Raw genomic sequence first — 19,027 nt, forward strand, 5'->3', positions numbered from 1 at the left:
GGTCCAAAAGTTCTTTTAGAAGAATTAATATGTCAGCAGGGGGAGTTGGGGGTAACTGAAATGAGCGACGTCCACGACGTCTTTGACGACATCCTGGGAGCAGAGTCAATTTCTGTAGATAGAGTTGGTATAGAAGAGCATTCCTTGCCTCATGAGGCCAACCTCTTTTCCGAGGACTAAATTCAGATAGCACTGAAGAACATGACCGTAGGCTCGGCACCGGGTCCGGATGGCCTAAACGTCCGGGAAATGAAAAAAAAATTCCGAATGCCATATGGATAATCATTTTGAATAATTTTCTATGCTTCCGACGTCTGCCGGATGATTTCCGTCTATCTAGAACAATCTTTATTCCTAAAAATTGCGATGCGGCCTCTGCGGCTGAGGTTCGTCCGATAACCATCTCTTCGGTGATTGTTCGGACCTTTTCCAGACTGATTCTTTTAAGACTACAAGACTCCTATAACTTCAACAAATTGCAAAGTGGTTTTTCACCAGACAGGGCTGCACAATCAAATCTTCTCCTCTTACAGGGCATCATGAAGCACGCGAAGAAATTTCACAGGCCGCTTTTTGCTGCCTCTCTCGATCTGCGGAAGGCATTCGATTCCATCAGTCACCACGCACTCTTTGCGGCTCTGGAAGAAGGCGGCCGCCATACTGCTTATTTGGACAGTATTAGGGATATGTACACTTCGCAGGCTACCACATTCACCTACAGAGGAAGAAGTGACAATGTCAGGGTGTACGTCCAGAGGGGGTTAAACAAGGGGATCCTTTGTCTCCGTTCCTCTTTAATCTTACTCTGGACCCTCTGTTAAACCAACTAAACTCCTCGGCATTTGGCTATGCCATCAATGGTCAGACGATCGCTGCAATGGCCTATAAGGATGATCTCTTATTCGTCGCCTCATCATATGAAGAACTGAAAAGAAACCTGGAGGTTGCAGAAATCCACTTCAAAAAATCGGATTGGCCTTAAATCCACTAAAAACCCAATATTTTGGTTGGCGGTTCGACTCCCACAGGCTAAAATCGTTCGATTATGGCATTCCTGACCTAACAGTTGGGGATGCTGTAATCGTCCCAAAATGTCGTAATGAACCCATTCGATACCTGGGAGTTGACCTTTTCATAAACAAACACCCGACGGCTTCAATTGACGCTATTCGACGCGATCTCAATCTGATTAATTCGGCCCAGTTGAAGCCATTTCAAAAACTTAACTGCATCTCAACCTTATTGGTTCCGAAATTGATGTATGCAGCCTCCAGCTCTCTCACAGTTCTACCATTAACCACAAGGTTAGACCGCGACATACGCCAGGAGATCAAAAGCATCCTACATCTCCCGGCATCCTTTCCAGACATTATCATACATACTCCTCATTGAGCAGGGGGCCTTGGCGTGCTGGAGCTCTCGCGAGTGGCGGCTGAATGCCAGGTAAAAGCATTCGCTCGGCTCCAACGTCTAGGGTCTCCAATCGTGGATGCGGTGTTAGAAGGATCACTACGTGGAGACCGGGAGGCACTCGAGGAAAAGATGGGCATAGCAACCGGCCTCGTAGAGCCAAAATCACTGCAAAAAGCTCTACAGCGGGCACGTAAAACACACTTGGAGGACTGGAAGAAAAATTATACAAACAAAAGCCTATTTGCTTTTGAGATAGATCCAGTTGGAAATGGGTGGCTTCGGCCAGATACCAGGTACATGGGAGATGGTGATCGCATCCGCTCCCTGCGCCTGCGTACTAACCTATCGGTACTCTCCAATCGGCACTCAACTAACGATTCGGCCAAGTTTTGTAGAAGGTGCCATTAGGCACAGCAAACCACATACCACATCCTCCAGGTGTGTCCATCCCCCCACGAGCCATGTTGCTCACGGCATTACTTCATTTCTCAGGCCATAATTACGAAACTGCGGGAAAAGCACAATGATGCTGAAATTTCGAGCGAGCGCCTCCTCGTGACCGAGGACAACACAAGGCTTAGGCCCGACATTGTCCTCGAGCTCAAGGAAAAAGCATTCATTTTGGATGTAGCGATCGCTTGGGATGCCAGAACAGAAACATTGGAAGGCATGTGTGCTGCTAAGCGCCAAAAGTACCAGGCCTTGGTGCCGGTACTTCAGGTCAAGTGCCGTGGAAAAGAGGTGAAGGTCTTAGGGCTGGCGTTTAGCGCACGCGGTCTCCTTTGTCCCAGCACCAAGAGGGCTGCCAAAGAAATTGGCTTAAAGGAGTGGGAACTGGCCTGGATTGCGGCACGCACAATGGTTGGCAGTCTTATCTGCCTCAACCGTATTCCTAAAAAAGTGATCGCTTGATTTGGGAAAACGGCAGCCCTCTTGAGGCCATCCTTGTATCTCAACCCGCATATCACCAGTTCTTTTTTTTCTTCTTTTTTTTTCAGATAACCTAGTACTTAACTTTTTTTTTACATCCCACCATAACTTACTAAAATCATTGAGCTCCTGTACGTTATCCTAAATGATAAACGTAATGATAAAAGTAATTGAAAAGTATGACTTAATAGGTATTAGATATTATGTATTAAGTAATGTAAAAGGCGAATAGTACATCCGCAGTAAAACAGTTTATAAGATACCTATAATATATCCCTTGGCTTCTTATATCAACTTAGAAATAGCGATGTTTTTGTTTTTTCGACATAACCTCTTGGTCCCCCCTTACAGTCTTTTTAGGGTACTCGGTAAAATGTACCTAATAAACATGTACACTTCATGTAACTTTCGTATTCCTACCTTTTTCCCAGCTGCTGCATTGTTTTCATGGTTAAATACCATATATATATTCTGGCCACTTAGCTGGCCCCATCGGGAAACGTCAGTGCACAATTGCCTCTCCGGTGCTCTGCTAACTGTGCGAGAGCATCGCCCCGATGCATAGTCTCTTCGGCATGTCCTTTTAACTCTTTTCTAGCATGCTTCACTTTTTGTGTCTTTTGTCTTTACTTCTATCTTTTTTTATAGCAGTCCGAGGAAGACTTTTTTAAAGCCTGTTGGAGCCAACAGTGGACCAAAGCTACAACGTATACCTGCTACAAAGTCCAACTGGAATTCCACGAAGCCTTCTAAAACCGGCCAACTTCGGCCGACATTACGGTTCCTGGTTCCAGCACGGCTACCCCTGCCCACCAAAGGGGAAGGAAAATAAAGAGTTTCTAGCCAAATGCCTCGTCATCTAATTAGTGACGCGCATGAATAGATTAACGAGATTCTCACTGTCCCTATCTACTATCTAGCGAAACCACAGCCAAGGAGGAGGAGGAGGAGGAGGAGGAAAAACTTTATTCTGGTCCTGTACAAGGTGTTGCCACCTGCCTCGCTAGTTCCATGTTGGGACCGGGAGGTCAAGCCTCCTAGCCCTATCACGGGCGTACTGGACAGCCAGGACTTGAGGGATATGATCAGGAGATCTGATCATTCCTAAAAAGCGATTCCGGGAAATGCCAGGGCCGAGTGACCCACACTCCCAGAGCAGATGTTCAAGCGTGCATATCTCCGTTTTGCATGCTTTGCATATAATATTCATGTCTGCAATGTTATACCATTTCTTTATTTGTGCAGGTGAATAATAAGACTCTGTCTGTAATTGTCTAAGTGTAACTGCTTGTGCTCTGTTTAGCCTATAGTGAGGGGGTGGAAACTCCCTCCTTCCCATGTAGTAATGTTTTGTAATTTCATTGTATGTAATGAGCGTATCTCTATGTAAGTTCTCCAATCCAGCAGAATCAAAACCATATGTAAAAGCGGCCCGGTCTGTAAGATCGCGGGCGACGCTGTTGGCCGATTCATTTGGATTGACGGGAATGCCATCAAGTGTACCAAGGTGCGCCGGGAACCAATAAATGTAACGTGTAACATTTGTTTGCCTTTTGTTAATTATTCTCGCAGCCTGCGGGGCAATCTTTCCCCTATTGGAAGCTCTAATAGCCGTTTTCGAGTCGCTATATATTTCGATGAATCTATCGTCTGTTAGTGCCAATGCAATGGCAACTTGTTCAGCGTCTTCAGGTTTGTTAGTGTAGACCGTGGCGCAGTTTGTGCAATTGCCCTGATGATCCACTACCACCGCCGCGAACTTAGTTAGATCTTTGTAGGCAGCCGAATCGACAAAGCAGGCTCCTCTGCCCCCTTTATCCATTTTCTCGATTAACGCCCTGGCTCGTGCGACTCTCCTGTTGATATGTTTTGGGTGCATATTCTTGGGTAGAGGTGCGACAATTATGTTGTCTGCGAATTCTTGATTAACTTTAACGTACTGTGCTGAATCCGTAATGGGGTTGATCATGATCTTGCCCAGGATTGATCTTCCCGTGCTGGTTGTAGATAGTCTCGCTATTTGTGATGTTTCTTGAGCCTCCGCGATCTCCATGGTCGTGTTGTGTATTCCTAATTTGAGCAGTTTTGCAGTGCTGGTTCGAATGGGGAGCCCCAATGCGCTTTTAACAACCTTCTTGATCACTGCGTCAAGCTTTTTGAGTTGAAACTGCGTCCAATTGTACATGGCAGCGGCGTATGATATATGACAGAGTACGAATGAGTTGATTATCCTGATGAGGTTATCTTCTTTCATGCCCTTGTGTCTTCCTGCTAGGCGCCTGATCATCCTGCAAGCGTTATCCGTTTTAAGGGTGATTTTCTTCACCTCGGTATGGTTTCCACCGTTTGCATCAATGAAAAAGCCTAGTACCCTGATCACGTTGACTCTGGGATATTGGCACCATTTTCTGTATGTAGGTGTATATTGCTTTCCGATAGAGGTTTCCAGCCCTTAGGCCTGCCTCCCTTTTCACGTCTATAAAGTAGTAACTCCGATTTGTGGGGGGAGCACCTGAGTCCAGTGGGCCTCAGGTATTCTTCCACCGTCTTGATCGCTTCAGTCAGTGCGTCCTGTATCTGCCCTTCACTGCCACCAGCACACCATACAGTGAGATCATCAGCATATATGGTATGGTCAATGCCGTTAATCTTGCCCAGCTTTCTGGACAGACCAATCATGCACAGGTTGAAAAGGACGGGAGAGATCACCGATCCTTGGGGGGTTCCTCGATCTCCGAGCTGAACCACTTCCAAATTTGTGTCTCCGACCTTTATCTTCGCCGTGCGTGCTTCGAGAAAGGATTTGATGTATTTAAACATCCTCAACCCGAGTCCAATGTCTTCTATCGTTCTGAGGATGTACTCATGCTTGATTCTGTCGAACGCTTTTTCCAAGTCTAATCCCAATATGGCCTTAGTATTTCTAGAATATCCGTCGAGTATGTGGTGTTTAATTTGCTTCATGGCATCCTGCGTGGAAAGTGCAGACCGAAAACCCAGCATGTTGTGAGTGTATATATTGTTGTCTTCTAAGTGGTCTTTTAGCCTGTTAAGGATTGCGTGTTCAGCGACCTTCCCCACGCATGATGTAAGTGATATTGGCCTTAAGTTGTCCAAGCTTGGAGGTTTACCCGGTTTGGGTATTAGTATAACCTGTGAAGTTTTCCATTCTTCTGGGACTTCGCCTGAGATCCATGCTTCATTAATGAAGTCTGTCAGCGATTCAATGGACGGCTCATCGAGGTTTTTAAGTGATCAGTTTGTTACTCCATCAGGACCGGGGGCTGAATTTCGATTTAGTTCACTTAACACCCTCCGGATTTCGGATATGGTGAAGGGTTGGTCGAGTTCCGGTTGAGCGGCTCCCCTGTATTCTGATGGAAGTGGCTGGTTCTGCTCATTTCTAACTGGTAGGTATTTGTCAATTAGTTGTTTGGTAACTGTTTCGATGGGCTTATTCCTAAGGGCTACGTGTATGGCTCGGGCAAGGCTGTGTCTTTGGTTGGCTTTAGTGCCTTTTTCATCCAGCAGATGCTTGATCAATTTCCACGCCTTGCCGTTCCTGATTTGCCCATCGATTGACTCACAAAACTCGTCCCACTGTTGCTGGCAGAGGGTGTTACAGTATTGTTCGATTTGTTTAAGTTCTGCGATTCTTTTTCTGAGCCTACGATTTAGCCTTTGTGCCCGCCACCTTCGGGTTATGGCTTCCTTGGCTTCTATTAAGTGGGCAAGTTTCGAGTCCATTGCCTCTACATTAGTATCTGTAACAATTCTTTTGGACGCTGTTTTGATGTCCCTTCTGATGCCCTCACACCAGTCTCTGAGATTGAGTTTGGTGGTTTCTTTTCCGCTTTGGGCTCTTAATTTACGAAAAAGGTCCCAATCTACGACCTCGAATTCTCGAGTTCGGCCTTTCTCAACTTCCAGTGTGACTTCTATTACGTAATGATCGCTGCCAAAATTCATGTTTGTATTAGTCCATGAAACATGCTCTGTGTTCTTAATGAACGTAAGGTCAGGTGTGGTGTCTCTGCAGACAGAATTGCCAAGCCTTGTAGGATGTGTCTTATACGTGACTAAGACCAGGGCCCGCTTGCACAAACGCCAGCCTCTAAGTCTAGACTTAAATCCGAATCTTGTCTTATTGTAATCTAAAATAAGACTGGACTTTCCGACCATCATGTTTCGCTTGCACGAACCGACGAGACTGAACTATAGTCCGGACTTATTGAAGACGTTAGGTACCTTTAGTACCTAGGTGGGAAATTTCGCCGTCGACAGGGAATGAGATGGGGAATGGGCCGGAAGTTGGTTGCGGCGGCGACAGGCGTTCGCGCTGTCCAATAGTTGACCGCGATTCGATGTCAACATCCGGCCGCACTCCCGCGCTTGTCACCCCTGCAGAAGCAGCCGAACCAGCTCCAAACGTTGACGGTACGCGCGTGTTTTCAAGCATGTCGTCGCAACCGCCCGCAAAGCGACTCAAGAGCCATCACTGGAGCGAAGAAGAAAAAATAGATTTGGTCCGTATCATAAGCGAGAAAACCACTGCTTTATTAAGTTCAACGTTTATGGAGTGATAAAAGTGGCGGTTGACGTAGGCTTCTTCATGCTCTCCAGGAGCCTGTATCCGCACATGCGTGCCGTCAATTGCACCCGCGACGCGCGGAAAGCCAGCGACAGCGTAGAAGCAGCCTTGGACTCCCCGCACCTGTCTAGGCGACGGCCAACTGGAAAGAAAACGAGGGTGGTCACCTTTAGATTCACGCCGATGTCATGCGCGGTCTTGCACACAATGACACACGCACATATTCAGGGAGGCACACGTATGTAGCGTTAAGCTCGTGCTGACCATCACACAGCTACGCATGTCGTCGGCTTGAAAGAGCAAAATGACGAACTGCTCACTTGAGGCTGGAAACGTTATTCACGGAGAGCGACACCTTCGCGGTACGTGCAATCAGTTAGCTTCGTTGCAGTCGAGTAGGTACAAACATTCGAGACATCGTCAGCTGATGTTCTGGCAGCGCAGCTTGTTCAAATTTAAAGTTCGACGAAGCGGGAACGCGGCCACACGTTACATCACATTAGCGAGATCACCAGAGCCTAGTTCCACCGATGATTCGACGTACTGCATGCCAGACGCGGCCAATGCGCTCCGACGCGCCCGGCGTCTAACGCTCGCCCTCTACGCACGTAGGCATTTCGCATCACTAAATTCCTAACGCGACACGCGCTCCTACGTTCCGCAAAGCACTTGCATGCGGCGTATTTATCGTTATGACGCAGTACTAAAGCTGTCTACTAAAACAGGCAGCAGAAAATAAATGGTTGGAGAGAGGCTTACCTGATGAGGCAACCCGGCGTACTGTGCGGCTTGCGGTCGATTCGTGGGCGCCGATCACATCTCCGGCAGTAATCAAGAAGCATCCGGAGGCAAAAAATTTCAGTACCAGCATCACCTGCAGCTCGGCGCTCAAAGCACCACTCTGACGCGTCGGGTACTCGATCTCGGAGCGAAGGAACTCGACAAGAAATACTATGCCGTCCCGCCCGAAGCGTACGCGCCGCTGCAGTTCCTCCTCGCTGAAGGCGTCCAGCGGATTTGTTCTGTCGCGAAACACACGTTCGCGGCGCAGCAAGTGCTCGGAGAGCATCTCGAGGCGGGCCAACCGCAGGGCAGCCATGTTGGAAAATACTGAATAAGTTTTGGATAAGCCAGCTCGCTGCCGGAATCTAGCTCCCTGAAGACTTCAAGACTTCAAGCCCGTGCTTCAAGTACCGGCGGAATCAGCAGTACCGGAATCTAGCTTGCCTTCGAGCTGGCTTATCCAAAACTTATTCAGTATTTTCCAACATGGCTGCCCTGCGGTTGGCCCGCCTCGAGATGCTCTCCGAGCACTTGCTGCGCCGCGAACGTGTGTTTCGCGACAGAACAAATCCGCTGGACGCCTTCAGCGAGGAGGAACTGCAGCGGCGCGTACGCTTCGGGCGGGACGGCATAGTATTTCTTGTCGAGTTCCTTCGCTCCGAGATCGAGTACCCGACGCGTCAGAGTGGTGCTTTGAGCGCCGAGCTGCAGGTGATGCTGGTACTGAAATTTTTTGCCTCCGGATGCTTCTTGATTACTGCCGGAGATGTGATCGGCGCCCACGAATCGACCGCAAGCCGCACAGTACGCCGGGTTGCCTCATCAGGTAAGCCTCTCTCCAACCATTTATTTTCTGCTGCCTGTTTTAGTAGACAGCTTTAGTACTGCGTCATAACGATAAATACGCCGCATGCAAGTGCTTTGCGGAACGTAGGAGCGCGTGTCGCGTTAGGAATTTAGTGATGCGAAATGCCTACGTGCGTAGAGGGCGAGCGTTAGACGCCGGGCGCGTCGGAGCGCATTGGCCGCGTCTGGCATGCAGTACGTCGAATCATCGGTGGAACTAGGCTCTGGTGATCTCGCTAATGTGATGTAACGTGTGGCCGCGTTCCCGCTTCGTCGAACTTTAAATTTGAACAAGCTGCGCTGCCAGAACATCAGCTGACGATGTCTCGAATGTTTGTACCTACTCGACTGCAACGAAGCTAACTGATTGCACGTACCGCGAAGGTGTCGCTCTCCGTGAATAACGTTTCCAGCCTCAAGTGAGCAGTTCGTCATTTTGCTCTTTCAAGCCGACGACATGCGTAGCTGTGTGATGGTCAGCACGAGCTTAACGCTACATACGTGTGCCTCCCTGAATATGTGCGTGTGTCATTGTGTGCAAGACCGCGCATGACATCGGCGTGAATCTAAAGGTGACCACCCTCGTTTTCTTTCCAGTTGGCCGTCGCCTAGACAGGTGCGGGGAGTCCAAGGCTGCTTCTACGCTGTCGCTGGCTTTCCGCGCGTCGCGGGTGCAATTGACGGCACGCATGTGCGGATACAGGCTCCTGGAGAGCATGAAGAAGCCTACGTCAACCGCCACTTTTATCACTCCATAAACGTTGAACTTACTAAATAAAGCAGTGGTTTTCTCGCTTATGATACGGACCAAATCTATTTTTTCTTCTTCGCTCCAGTGATGGCTCTTGAGTCGCTTTGCGGGCGGTTGCGACGACATGCTTGAAAACACGCGCGTACCGTCAACGTTTGGAGCTGGTTCGGCTGCTTCTGCAGGGGTGACAAGCGCGGGAGTGCGGCCGGATGTTGACATCGAATCGCGGTCAACTATTGGACAGCGCGAACGCCTGTCGCCGCCGCAACCAACTTCCGGCCCATTCCCCATCTCATTCCCTGTCGACGGCGAAATTTCCCACCTAGGTACTAAAGGTACCTAACGTCTTCAATAAGTCCGGACTATAGTTCAGTCTCGTCGGTTCGTGCAAGTGAAACATGATGGCCGGAAAGTCCAGTCTTATTTTAGATTACAATAAGACAAGATTCGGATGTAAGTCTAGACTTAGAGGCTGGCGTTTGTGCAAGCGGGCCCTGGTCTAGCTCATCCGCGTGATTCCACAGATTCCTGCCCTTGGCATTCGTCGTAACGTAGCCCCATAGCTCGTGGGCTGCATTGAAGTCTCCTAATATAATCAGAGGTCTACTTCCAGCTAAATTAGTAGCCTTTTCGAATAATCTCTTGAAGTGTTGTTTCTGGTGTTTCGGATTGCTGTAAATGTTGAGTACGAATAAGCTATTGTTCCTTTGATTTTTGTGTGAAGTTGGTACTACAACCTCAACCATGAGGTACTCTAGGTTTTTGTCTATGACGCCTAATTCATGTGGGATGTGTGTAAGCTGCTTATTTACAAGCACGTACAGGCCCCTACCGAACGTTTGACACTCTATGGCTCTGTATCCAGTGAGTGTGACATATCCATATCCTGTCTCTTGAAGTGCGATAATATCCGGTTTAGACTGAAGTGACCTAAGGTATTGCTGGATGATGGAACGTTTGTTATTGTACCCCCCGCAATTCCACTGCCATATTCGAAATTCCCTCTTATTGTGAGCCATATTGCATATTCATCTCCCCGCCTGGGGAGTTAGTGTAGCTCTGAGGAATGACGACCCGCATTGTTCCCTTACGTCCATTGACATAGTCATCATTTCCAGGGTTTTAATTCTTTCGCCAAAAGCCTTCAGTCCCTCCTTAGGGTCATTCAGTGCCGTCTGTATATGGCCTACATTCATTGTCAACTGTGAGACACTGTCCATAAGCATCTGCATGTTGTCTTTAAAAGACGCCAGCGCTTGTTTGACTTCCTCCATCTGTGTTTCAGTGTTCTTGAGTTTACTTTCAACAGCCCTACGCTTGGCTGACATTGGGCCTTCACCAGCAGGCGCCGGGACTGGGGCTTCTTTGCGTGTATTAGTGCTATCTTTGTTTTCTGCTTGTTTAGCCTCGCTTAAGAGTTTCCTTATTGCCGTCATCTCTCTAATCATGTTCTGATTCATTTCCCTTAGTTCTGCATTCTCTTTCTTAAGTCTTTCTATTTCACGATCCTTACTTTGCTCTGGGGGTGGGTCACAAAGCATGGCACTTACCGGATCGGTACGCACGTCGTCGGCCCAGATAAGTCTTGTTTTATTGTTGTCCCGGTGAGGAGGCGTCTTGTCCGCTATGGCCGTTCCCTTGACTTTGTCGGCCCATGTGGATCCGTTGATTCCTTCCCCGGGTTTCGATGCAGCCTGTTGGCTCCGATCCCTTGATCCGGATCGCGTCCTGGATTGGGATCTGGATCTGGGTCGGGATCTGGACACGCTTCTTCCCCTGGAGCGTGAGCGACTGCGGGACCTGGACCTGCCGCGGGACCTTGAGCTTGGCTGCGTGTCGTTATTGTCCTTGTTGACGTTGGTTGCTAGTGCTCTTTCGTTTCTCCGTTTTCTGACCACGTATGGAGTTGTATAGCGCTGCTTACACACTTTGTCCGCAGTTGGGTGTGGGCCACCACACAGTTCACACCTGGGTTGGCACTGATGTTTGTCAGTCGGATTCACTGCACCACAGCCTCGGCATATTCTCTCTTGCGGAGACGGGCACACATCAGCTCTGTGACCGAGCCGACCGCAAGCGTAGCATACGTCGACTTGTTTCTTGTATGGTGAACACCTTACAAGGACCGGGCCATATCTGACGAAATTCGGAACCTTGTGTCCATCAAAGGCGATGATCACCGTACCGGTATTCTTGATTCTTTTAACGGCGAGAGCCAAAGGGTTTCTTGAGTTGACTATGTTCTTCTCCAGCTCCGTCGGGCCATCTGCTAAGTCAACGTTCCTTATCACTCCCTTGCACGTGTTGTGAGGTGCAGCCTCATATGCGTTGATCTCGAAGCTGCATCCATTCAGGTTTTTTGACCTGATTCTCACATATTTCTCAGCATTCTCTCGTTGCGGCGTACTCGCCACAATTATGTTTTGGTTCACGTTCGGGCATATGATGTCTGATGCAATGTGGTCCGAGCTTAGACCAGCTGCTTCAACGATGGTTTTGCCTATCTTGGTAGAGCCAATCTTGCTACTGTTGAGTCCGCCGCGTGGTCGGAGTATGATTTTAAAGTGATCTTTCGGCAAGTATGGCATTCGGGATGCCCTGGCGACCCTGTTCTTGACTCGACTGCCGTTCTCGAATGTTCTAGGCGACGTAGCCATATGAGGCCTAGCTCCGGCTGAATTGCCGCTAACAGCGGATCTGGTAGAAATTCGCCTAGAAACTGCTGCCTGCCATCCGTACTCTTCGGTGCACTTGTCGGGAGGTAGTTCCTCCCCATCCATCATGACTTGCATGCCTGACTCGCCTCCAATTGCCACACTCAGGCAGCACCTGGCCTATCGCGGCGGCAATGGTGGCTGCTCGAAAAAGTCTCTTAAAATGTGAATAGTCGACCCACCGTAGAAATCCTGGTGTCGCCGTAATCCTCTTGATGCTAAGCGTCGATTGATGTAACCGAACCAAGGATACACTCAGACTAACGGGACGAAACCGATGTTGAAAGCGGGAGCCGATCTTTCTCCATGTTCTTCGATGCTTCTTCTTCTTCCTCCGCCAAGGGAACCACAGCCAAGGGAACGGGCGTGGCAAAATCAGCGGGGAAAGAAGACCCTGTTGAGCTTGACTCTCGTCTGACTAGAGTCAAGCTCAACAGCAGCAGTTGCTCTTGAGCTTGCTGCCGAGTTGCTGCCGGCCCGTGGCAAGAAGCTTGAAAGAGATGAATGAAGGAATTCTCTCTTGCTGCTCCCCTCTCTGGCTTTTAAGCCCTTAGAATTCTCGAAGTCACGTCACGTTCGGCCAATCGGCGAGCCCGCTCAGGTATGGTCATTTTCGGCTAATGGTAGGCGCCCGTGCGATTGTGTCACACCCGGCGCACACGGTCGCTCCTTGGGCCCCAATTGTCCGAGTGCTTATTTCTCTCTGCGGTATTGCCTTGATGGCTTGCAAGCGCCGTCACAATAGGCGGAAGGGGGCGACGTTTCAGTGCTGCAAAGCAGCTTTGGTCAGGACCTGCGGTACCTGAAACCGTGCCAGGCTCCCGCTACACTTTCGGAAAGAGTCAAACAGTGAATAGCTCCAACTGCGGCGCACAAGGTGGGGGACGCCAACTCGTTTGCACGTGCCGCGCCTCGGGAACGGTGTAGATGTGCTTCTGCGCTTCTTAATTAGCTGTGACGCGATTCGATGTGGTCTGGTGAACTGGAAGCAGGCTCAGGAAACGGTCCCGTATATAACAACCTATGTTTAAGAGTGACACTTTAAAATTTATCAATGTTTCGTGACGGTGGCCTCTATAGCCCAGGCTCTCAAAGTGTAGAAGCAGGAACAAACTGTACAGTAAAATGTAGGCGCACATATTCCGTTGCACTATATAATAATTTACGCCCTCTAAGTGGGTAAGTGTGTCTATTATAAGTGACAGCCTTTTTTTAGGGGGTTAAGTGTGCCAGTTGTAGATCATGCTCCCCGTTATTCACTTTTAAGGGTATAAATTATTTAGTGTACACACTTGGCGACGTCAACGTTCCCTACCTAGCATGTTAGCATAGTTTGATTTGATATAGCGACTACCTACGATAATATATTGGCCCCCAATCGCGTTTCATTAAAACTGAAATGCCGTGATGTGGTCTCTCAAAAGAAAAGGTTAGAGAAAGTAAAACGAAGAAAATAAAAACAAAACCTAGAAACATTTTACCAACATAACTGCCTTAAGGACGCATCCCACCAACAGCGAAAATTTTACTGTATATAAATACTGTGGAAAGTAGAAGTTGTGAAGGCCATTTTATTTTCTATTCCAGGAGCGCCGCCATACTTGTGTGACACGAGGAGGAGGAAAAACGTTTATTGAGCTCTAGAAAAATGTTATGAATTTCGCGGAGTCAGATGGTGTCTTCCAGCTTCTTAGCAATGGCCATCTGCCCCTAGTCCAGGGCTCCGCTGGATGCCGCTGCCAGCTGGGCCCGTCAGATCAGCCCTAGTTGGGCGTCCTGACGGTCGCTGGAGAGGATTCCTTCCCATTGCTTCGCACTCGGGTTTGGTATTATTGGTGCCGCATTTGTTTTCTGGCAGGCCCACGTTATATGGTAGAGCGTGCGTGTTTCCTGCACCATGGGCATTTGTCAGTGTACTGTGTGGGTTGTATTTTACTGAGTGTGTTTAAGTTCGGATATGCACCCGTCTGTAGTAGCCTCCAAGCTACGGAGTCCTCTCTAGTGAGAGAGAGCTATGCGGCGGGGGGTATCGCTTCCTGCTGCCCTTATAGTGGTTTACGATACCCAAGTATTCTCTGGGGACTGGCTCAGTTTCCTCGAGGTCATTGGCGGAGGGTGCTCGGTACGCGGTGTATCCTCGAGCTACCCTGTCGACCTCACGGTTGCTTTCCACGTCCGTGTGACCCGGCGTCCACACTATCGTGTGTCTGATTGGGTGTTCTTTTTCTGGGTTTTGTGTGTGGTGATCTTCAGAGCGGAGTATGCGGAGCTCTCTGTGACCTATTCTGCCTAACATGTAGTTTCGGCATGCTGTTTGGGAGTCGGTTAGTATTGTTAAGGACCGCCTAGTCCGATAGGCCTCAGCTGCCGATAGGGTGACGGCCGCTTCTTGAGCCTCGACTACCGTGCAGTCCCGTAGAGTTGCGCTGACGATTTCTCGCATGTCCGAGTTTATCACCGCCGCTACTGCGTTGGGGTTGGTCTATCTCGCCCTCCTGGTGTATGTGGCTGCGTCTACGTATACCGTTGTTGCCTGGGAAGCTAGCGACTTTTGGATGTATTCGGTTCTCGCCTTCCTGCTTTCTTCGTGTAGGTTGGGGTCCATGTTCTTGGGAATGGGAGCCACCTTGATTGTGTTTCGTATTTTGTCTGGGATAGTCGCGGTTCTTTGGGTTTCTTACATCTGTTTGCTGCATCCCAACTTCTGCAGAAGTTCCCTGCCAGACGGAGTCTATTCTAGTCTGCGCAGCTGAGCAACATGTTGTGCCTCTCTGAGTTCTTCGAAAGTGTTATGATGTCCTAGTGCACGAACAGTTCCGCATTGTTGCGCGATGTGACAGAAAGGTAATACACGGTTATGAAGTACCAAACTTATCTGTACAACCATTCTGATGCGTACCAACGCACTGTAATACGGTATACTTGGCTGAACGAGAGAAAGGAAAGCAGAGGGGCTCGATTTTTGTTGAGCACGACCATACAAAGTCAACAGGCAATGAAGCCAAGGGCAGGATAGGGTGCTTTCCTAGCTGTGCTTCAAGTGTATATTATAATGAAAAAAAAGAGAAATCAAAGTGGACGAAAAAAAAAAGCTTTTCGCTAGTTGAGACGAACCCAGCAACCTTCGAGTGGTACATTGCCTGTTTGCTTTGAATGGTGTATTTTATTGTTAGATAAAAAAACGCAAGCGCTAATGACTGTATCAACGCGCTCAAACGCTTCCATAAAAAATATCCTCCTTCTTTCAGCTCTGTTGATCTTGGACAATACATTGATTGCTCCAGCTTGCAACAGAGCAGACTAGCACTCATTTAAAGCGCCATAAAGAGAAGTGATTCAGTTAGGATATATAGAAGCATTTTCGACAGTTAGTTCATTCCACAGTAATGGGTTGATTAGTTGAAGAGAAAGTGAATGTCAAAGTGATGCTCCTCAAACATGGCCGTGAAACCACCTTGTGGCTCAGTAAATGACCTTGACAGTTGCCAAGCTTAGTACTTGTCTCCTTTACAATACGTATTCCACCTTTACTAATGCAAATAGACTGAGCTACTGACACCAGTCCTTATGACGTCACGGGGCCCAGTCCTCAGGGTACACGCTGCCTTGGTGCATCGCTGCGCCACTGTCGTCCTGGTCCCGCTGGGCTCCGGCAGCGGCACAGACAAATGCGTCGTATTCACGCAATTCACACAGGGTGCGTAGCCGCGGAGAAGCTGCACGGGCCTCTCTGGAACCACCGAGCAGGCGGCGCAGACGCGGATGCTTGGTAATGCTTCCACAAGCGTGATGCATCGCGAGTTCAGAAAAAAAAAAACTGTCTTACCCTTAGAGGGCGTACGCACCCTATCGAAAAATCTCTTATGAAATTATACGTGCCACATATCCATTCCTGCCTCCTACGCATTCTTTCTTACGAATCACGTAATCTTTCTTACGAGCCACGTATTCTTTCTTACGAGCGACGTATCCGTCCTTGCGTGCCACTTATCCGTCCTTGCGTCCCACGTATGCGTTCTTTGGCGCCTCGTATGCGTTCAATAAGTAAGTGCTTCGTATGGAACCATACGTTCCCAGTATCCATTTATATGTGCCTTGTACGTAACAGTACGTGCCACATATAGAACCAATGGCACACCGTATTCACTGTTCGTGCCTTAATCGTACATTCATGTGTACCTTGTATGTGCTTCGGTGAGGCCATGCCTGGCTCCCAGCAGATGACATGCAAACTTGTTCGTGTGTTGTAAGAGCTTTTACGCATATCTGCATGGTATATATTTTGATACATATATTCTACAATTAATTCTGCAGGATCACTTGAATATCTGTGTTTGCCAAATATTTACGCAGCCAAAGCTGCACCCTAAGTCACAGTGTGCTTACTGGTGGCGTTAACAGGGCATACTTTAACGACGTGGAATTGACGAGGACGCGGAGAAGCCCCAAACAAATACACCTTATCAGTTGTCAAAGAAAAACCAACAACGCCTTCTTCGTCTCCACGCTTAACCTAAATACCCGCGATACTTCAACCTCGTCCCCACTGACACGTACACGCGGCAATATAGTTGGGCCATTTGCTCCCCATTTAGAAAAAAATCATCGTCCCGATGATAGAGGATTGAAAAAACAGCGAAAAAAAAAACTGCGCACTTTTGTCGCTCTTCATAATATGGCTTCATACGAAGCACGTGAACGACCTCGGCTAAATTCTGTCGGCGCTTCGCATAGTGAGAGCTGTCTGGAACGACTTCGTAGTTGACGTCACTGATGCGTCAGAGAACTATGTAGGGCCCGAAGTACTTACGCAGGAGCTTCTCAGAGAGCCCACACCGACGAATAGGTGTCCCGACCCACGTTTTGTCGCCGATGTTGTATGTTACGGGTCTGTGCCGAAGGTTGTAGCGTGTGGCGTCAGAGTCCTGTTGTTCATGGATTCGAAGACGCGCAAGCTGCCTAGCTGCTTCTGCTCGTTGTGTGATCTGCTTGTGTGATCTCCTGTGTTGTCACCAAATTCATGAGGGAGAATCGCGTCGAACGTTGTCGTAACTTCACGGCCATATACGAGACTGAAGGGTGTGTTGCGAGTGGTCTCTTGAAGAGCCGTAGTGTACGCGAATGTGACGTGAGGTAAAACTTCGTCCCAGTTCTCGTGCTCTACATGCTTATCATATCAGCCAGTGTCCTAATGAATCGTTCCGTCAGTCCGTTTGTTTGGGGGTGATAAGCCGTTGTCTTCCGCGGGGCGGTACCACTTAGACGTAGAACGATATCCAAAAACTTGGCCATGAACGCAGTACCTCTGTCCGTGACGAATACTGCGGGAGCGCCATGCCTTAAAACGATGGATTTGAGAAAAAAAATCGAACCGCTTCATCTGCTGTTTCCCGTTGCAGAGCATCTGTTTCGGCATATCTAGTGAGATAATCTGTGGCGACGATTATCCGCCTAATGCCGGCAGTAGACGTTGGGAAGGGGCCCAGAAAATCCATGCCTACTTATGCAAATGGTGCGGCCGGTACTTGAAAAGGGTGCAGTAGGCTGGCTGGCTTGACGGATGGTGGTTTGCAACGACTACAGCAAATATCGGCCAGTAATAATTATACCGAATCCGTGCCAACGTGCGAGTGTAGCCCAAGTGCCAAGCGGTCTCCTCGTTGAGGGAGGCGTGTAAGATTTCACGTGGAAGCGATGAGAGAAAAACGAGCATTTGCTGCGGCTAGGTTAGTTGTTATTCTGGAGGACGCTGCGGTGCAAGCAGTACGACGCCAGCGATCTTGCAAATAGCCTCGGCACGCTGTTGTTTCGTCCTTCCAGGTAATCAATAAGAGGCAACAATTCAATGTCATACCGTTGCTGGTGTGAAAGATCGGCAGTGTCCACGAATGCCAGAAAGACCGTGTCGACATCGTCTTGTGTTGCCGGCTCAATAGGAAAACGACAAAGGCAGTCGGCTTCTGCGAGCACTTTTCCCGACTTGTACGCTACAATAAAGTGTAACGACGTGGGATTGACGAGGACGCGGAGTAGCACCAGCAAATACACTTGATGATGATGATGATGACGTCCTTGATGTGTTTGGCCCATACCCACTCACGGGGATTGGCCAATAGTCGGGCAGACTTTACACATGTGTTCAGGTAATCAAATTTACAATCCATAATTATGTAGCATAACTTGAAGCGAGTGAAGTTCAAAATGATTCAGTAGACTGTCATTCAATCAAGAGAAAAAAAGTATACATAATATAAGTCAGGCAATAAGGGAGGAATGAACTCAATAATACGTTCAGTAATGAAATCGGTTTGATTGAAGATTGAATAAACGTTATTTCCCAACGTATAAGGTGTTCTACCCACCCCGCAGATTCAATGAATTTTTCTAAGGCGATGCACACATTCCTGTGTGAGTGTCCAAGCACAGACGCTCCGAAAGACAGCAGTACGGGAGTGTTCAATGGCAGGTCGAGCTGTCGAACTGTTATTCCCAATGTCATTTTTCTCAGGCAAGAGAAACACCGGCGTTCCAGTAAGTAGTGTTCGATCGTCTCTAATGAGCTACAAAAATGGTGCAAAGGGATATCGCCAGACCAGATCGGTGCATGTATAAATTTAGGGATGGGACTCGACAACGCAATCTCATTAATGTCACTTCCGTATGTCTTGTTTTGCAAAATTTCCAGCTCCATGGGAATTGTAAGTGGTGTAGTTCCGAGGATGATTTAAGATTTGATTTTGATGTTAAAAGGATGTATCTTCCAAACCTGACAGACGTGATCAAACCCGTCGTTGGAAGAAGGGTTAGCACCGGGCCGCTGATAGAAGCCTTGGCCAAGCTGTGTGCCGCTTCATTAATAAATATGTCTTTGTGCCCAGGTACCCATATTAATCGTAAACTCGGCAAATGACTTGGAGCCAGTGAGTACAAAGTTTTAATATACGCGACTCGCCGGGAGCAGTAAGTGAAGTGCCCAGCGATAAAGAATCTGTGGTTATT

General features: G+C 48.5%; 1 protein-coding gene across 1 annotated transcript; it reads left to right on the forward strand.

The window, feature by feature from the left end:
• Positions 1-8,203: 8,203 nt before the first annotated feature.
• LOC139060283 (putative nuclease HARBI1) lies at positions 8,204-9,341 on the forward strand. The gene is made up of 3 exons (XM_070539379.1): positions 8,204-8,543; positions 9,013-9,082; positions 9,161-9,341. The coding sequence occupies exons 1-3, from the start codon at positions 8,204-8,206 to the stop codon at positions 9,339-9,341; spliced, it is 591 nt and encodes a 196-aa protein (XP_070395480.1).
• Positions 9,342-19,027: the final 9,686 nt, after the last annotated feature.

This window comes from Dermacentor albipictus, chromosome 5 (assembly GCF_038994185.2).
Source record: "Dermacentor albipictus isolate Rhodes 1998 colony chromosome 5, USDA_Dalb.pri_finalv2, whole genome shotgun sequence".
NCBI classification, from domain to species: Eukaryota; Metazoa; Arthropoda; class Arachnida; order Ixodida; family Ixodidae; genus Dermacentor; species Dermacentor albipictus.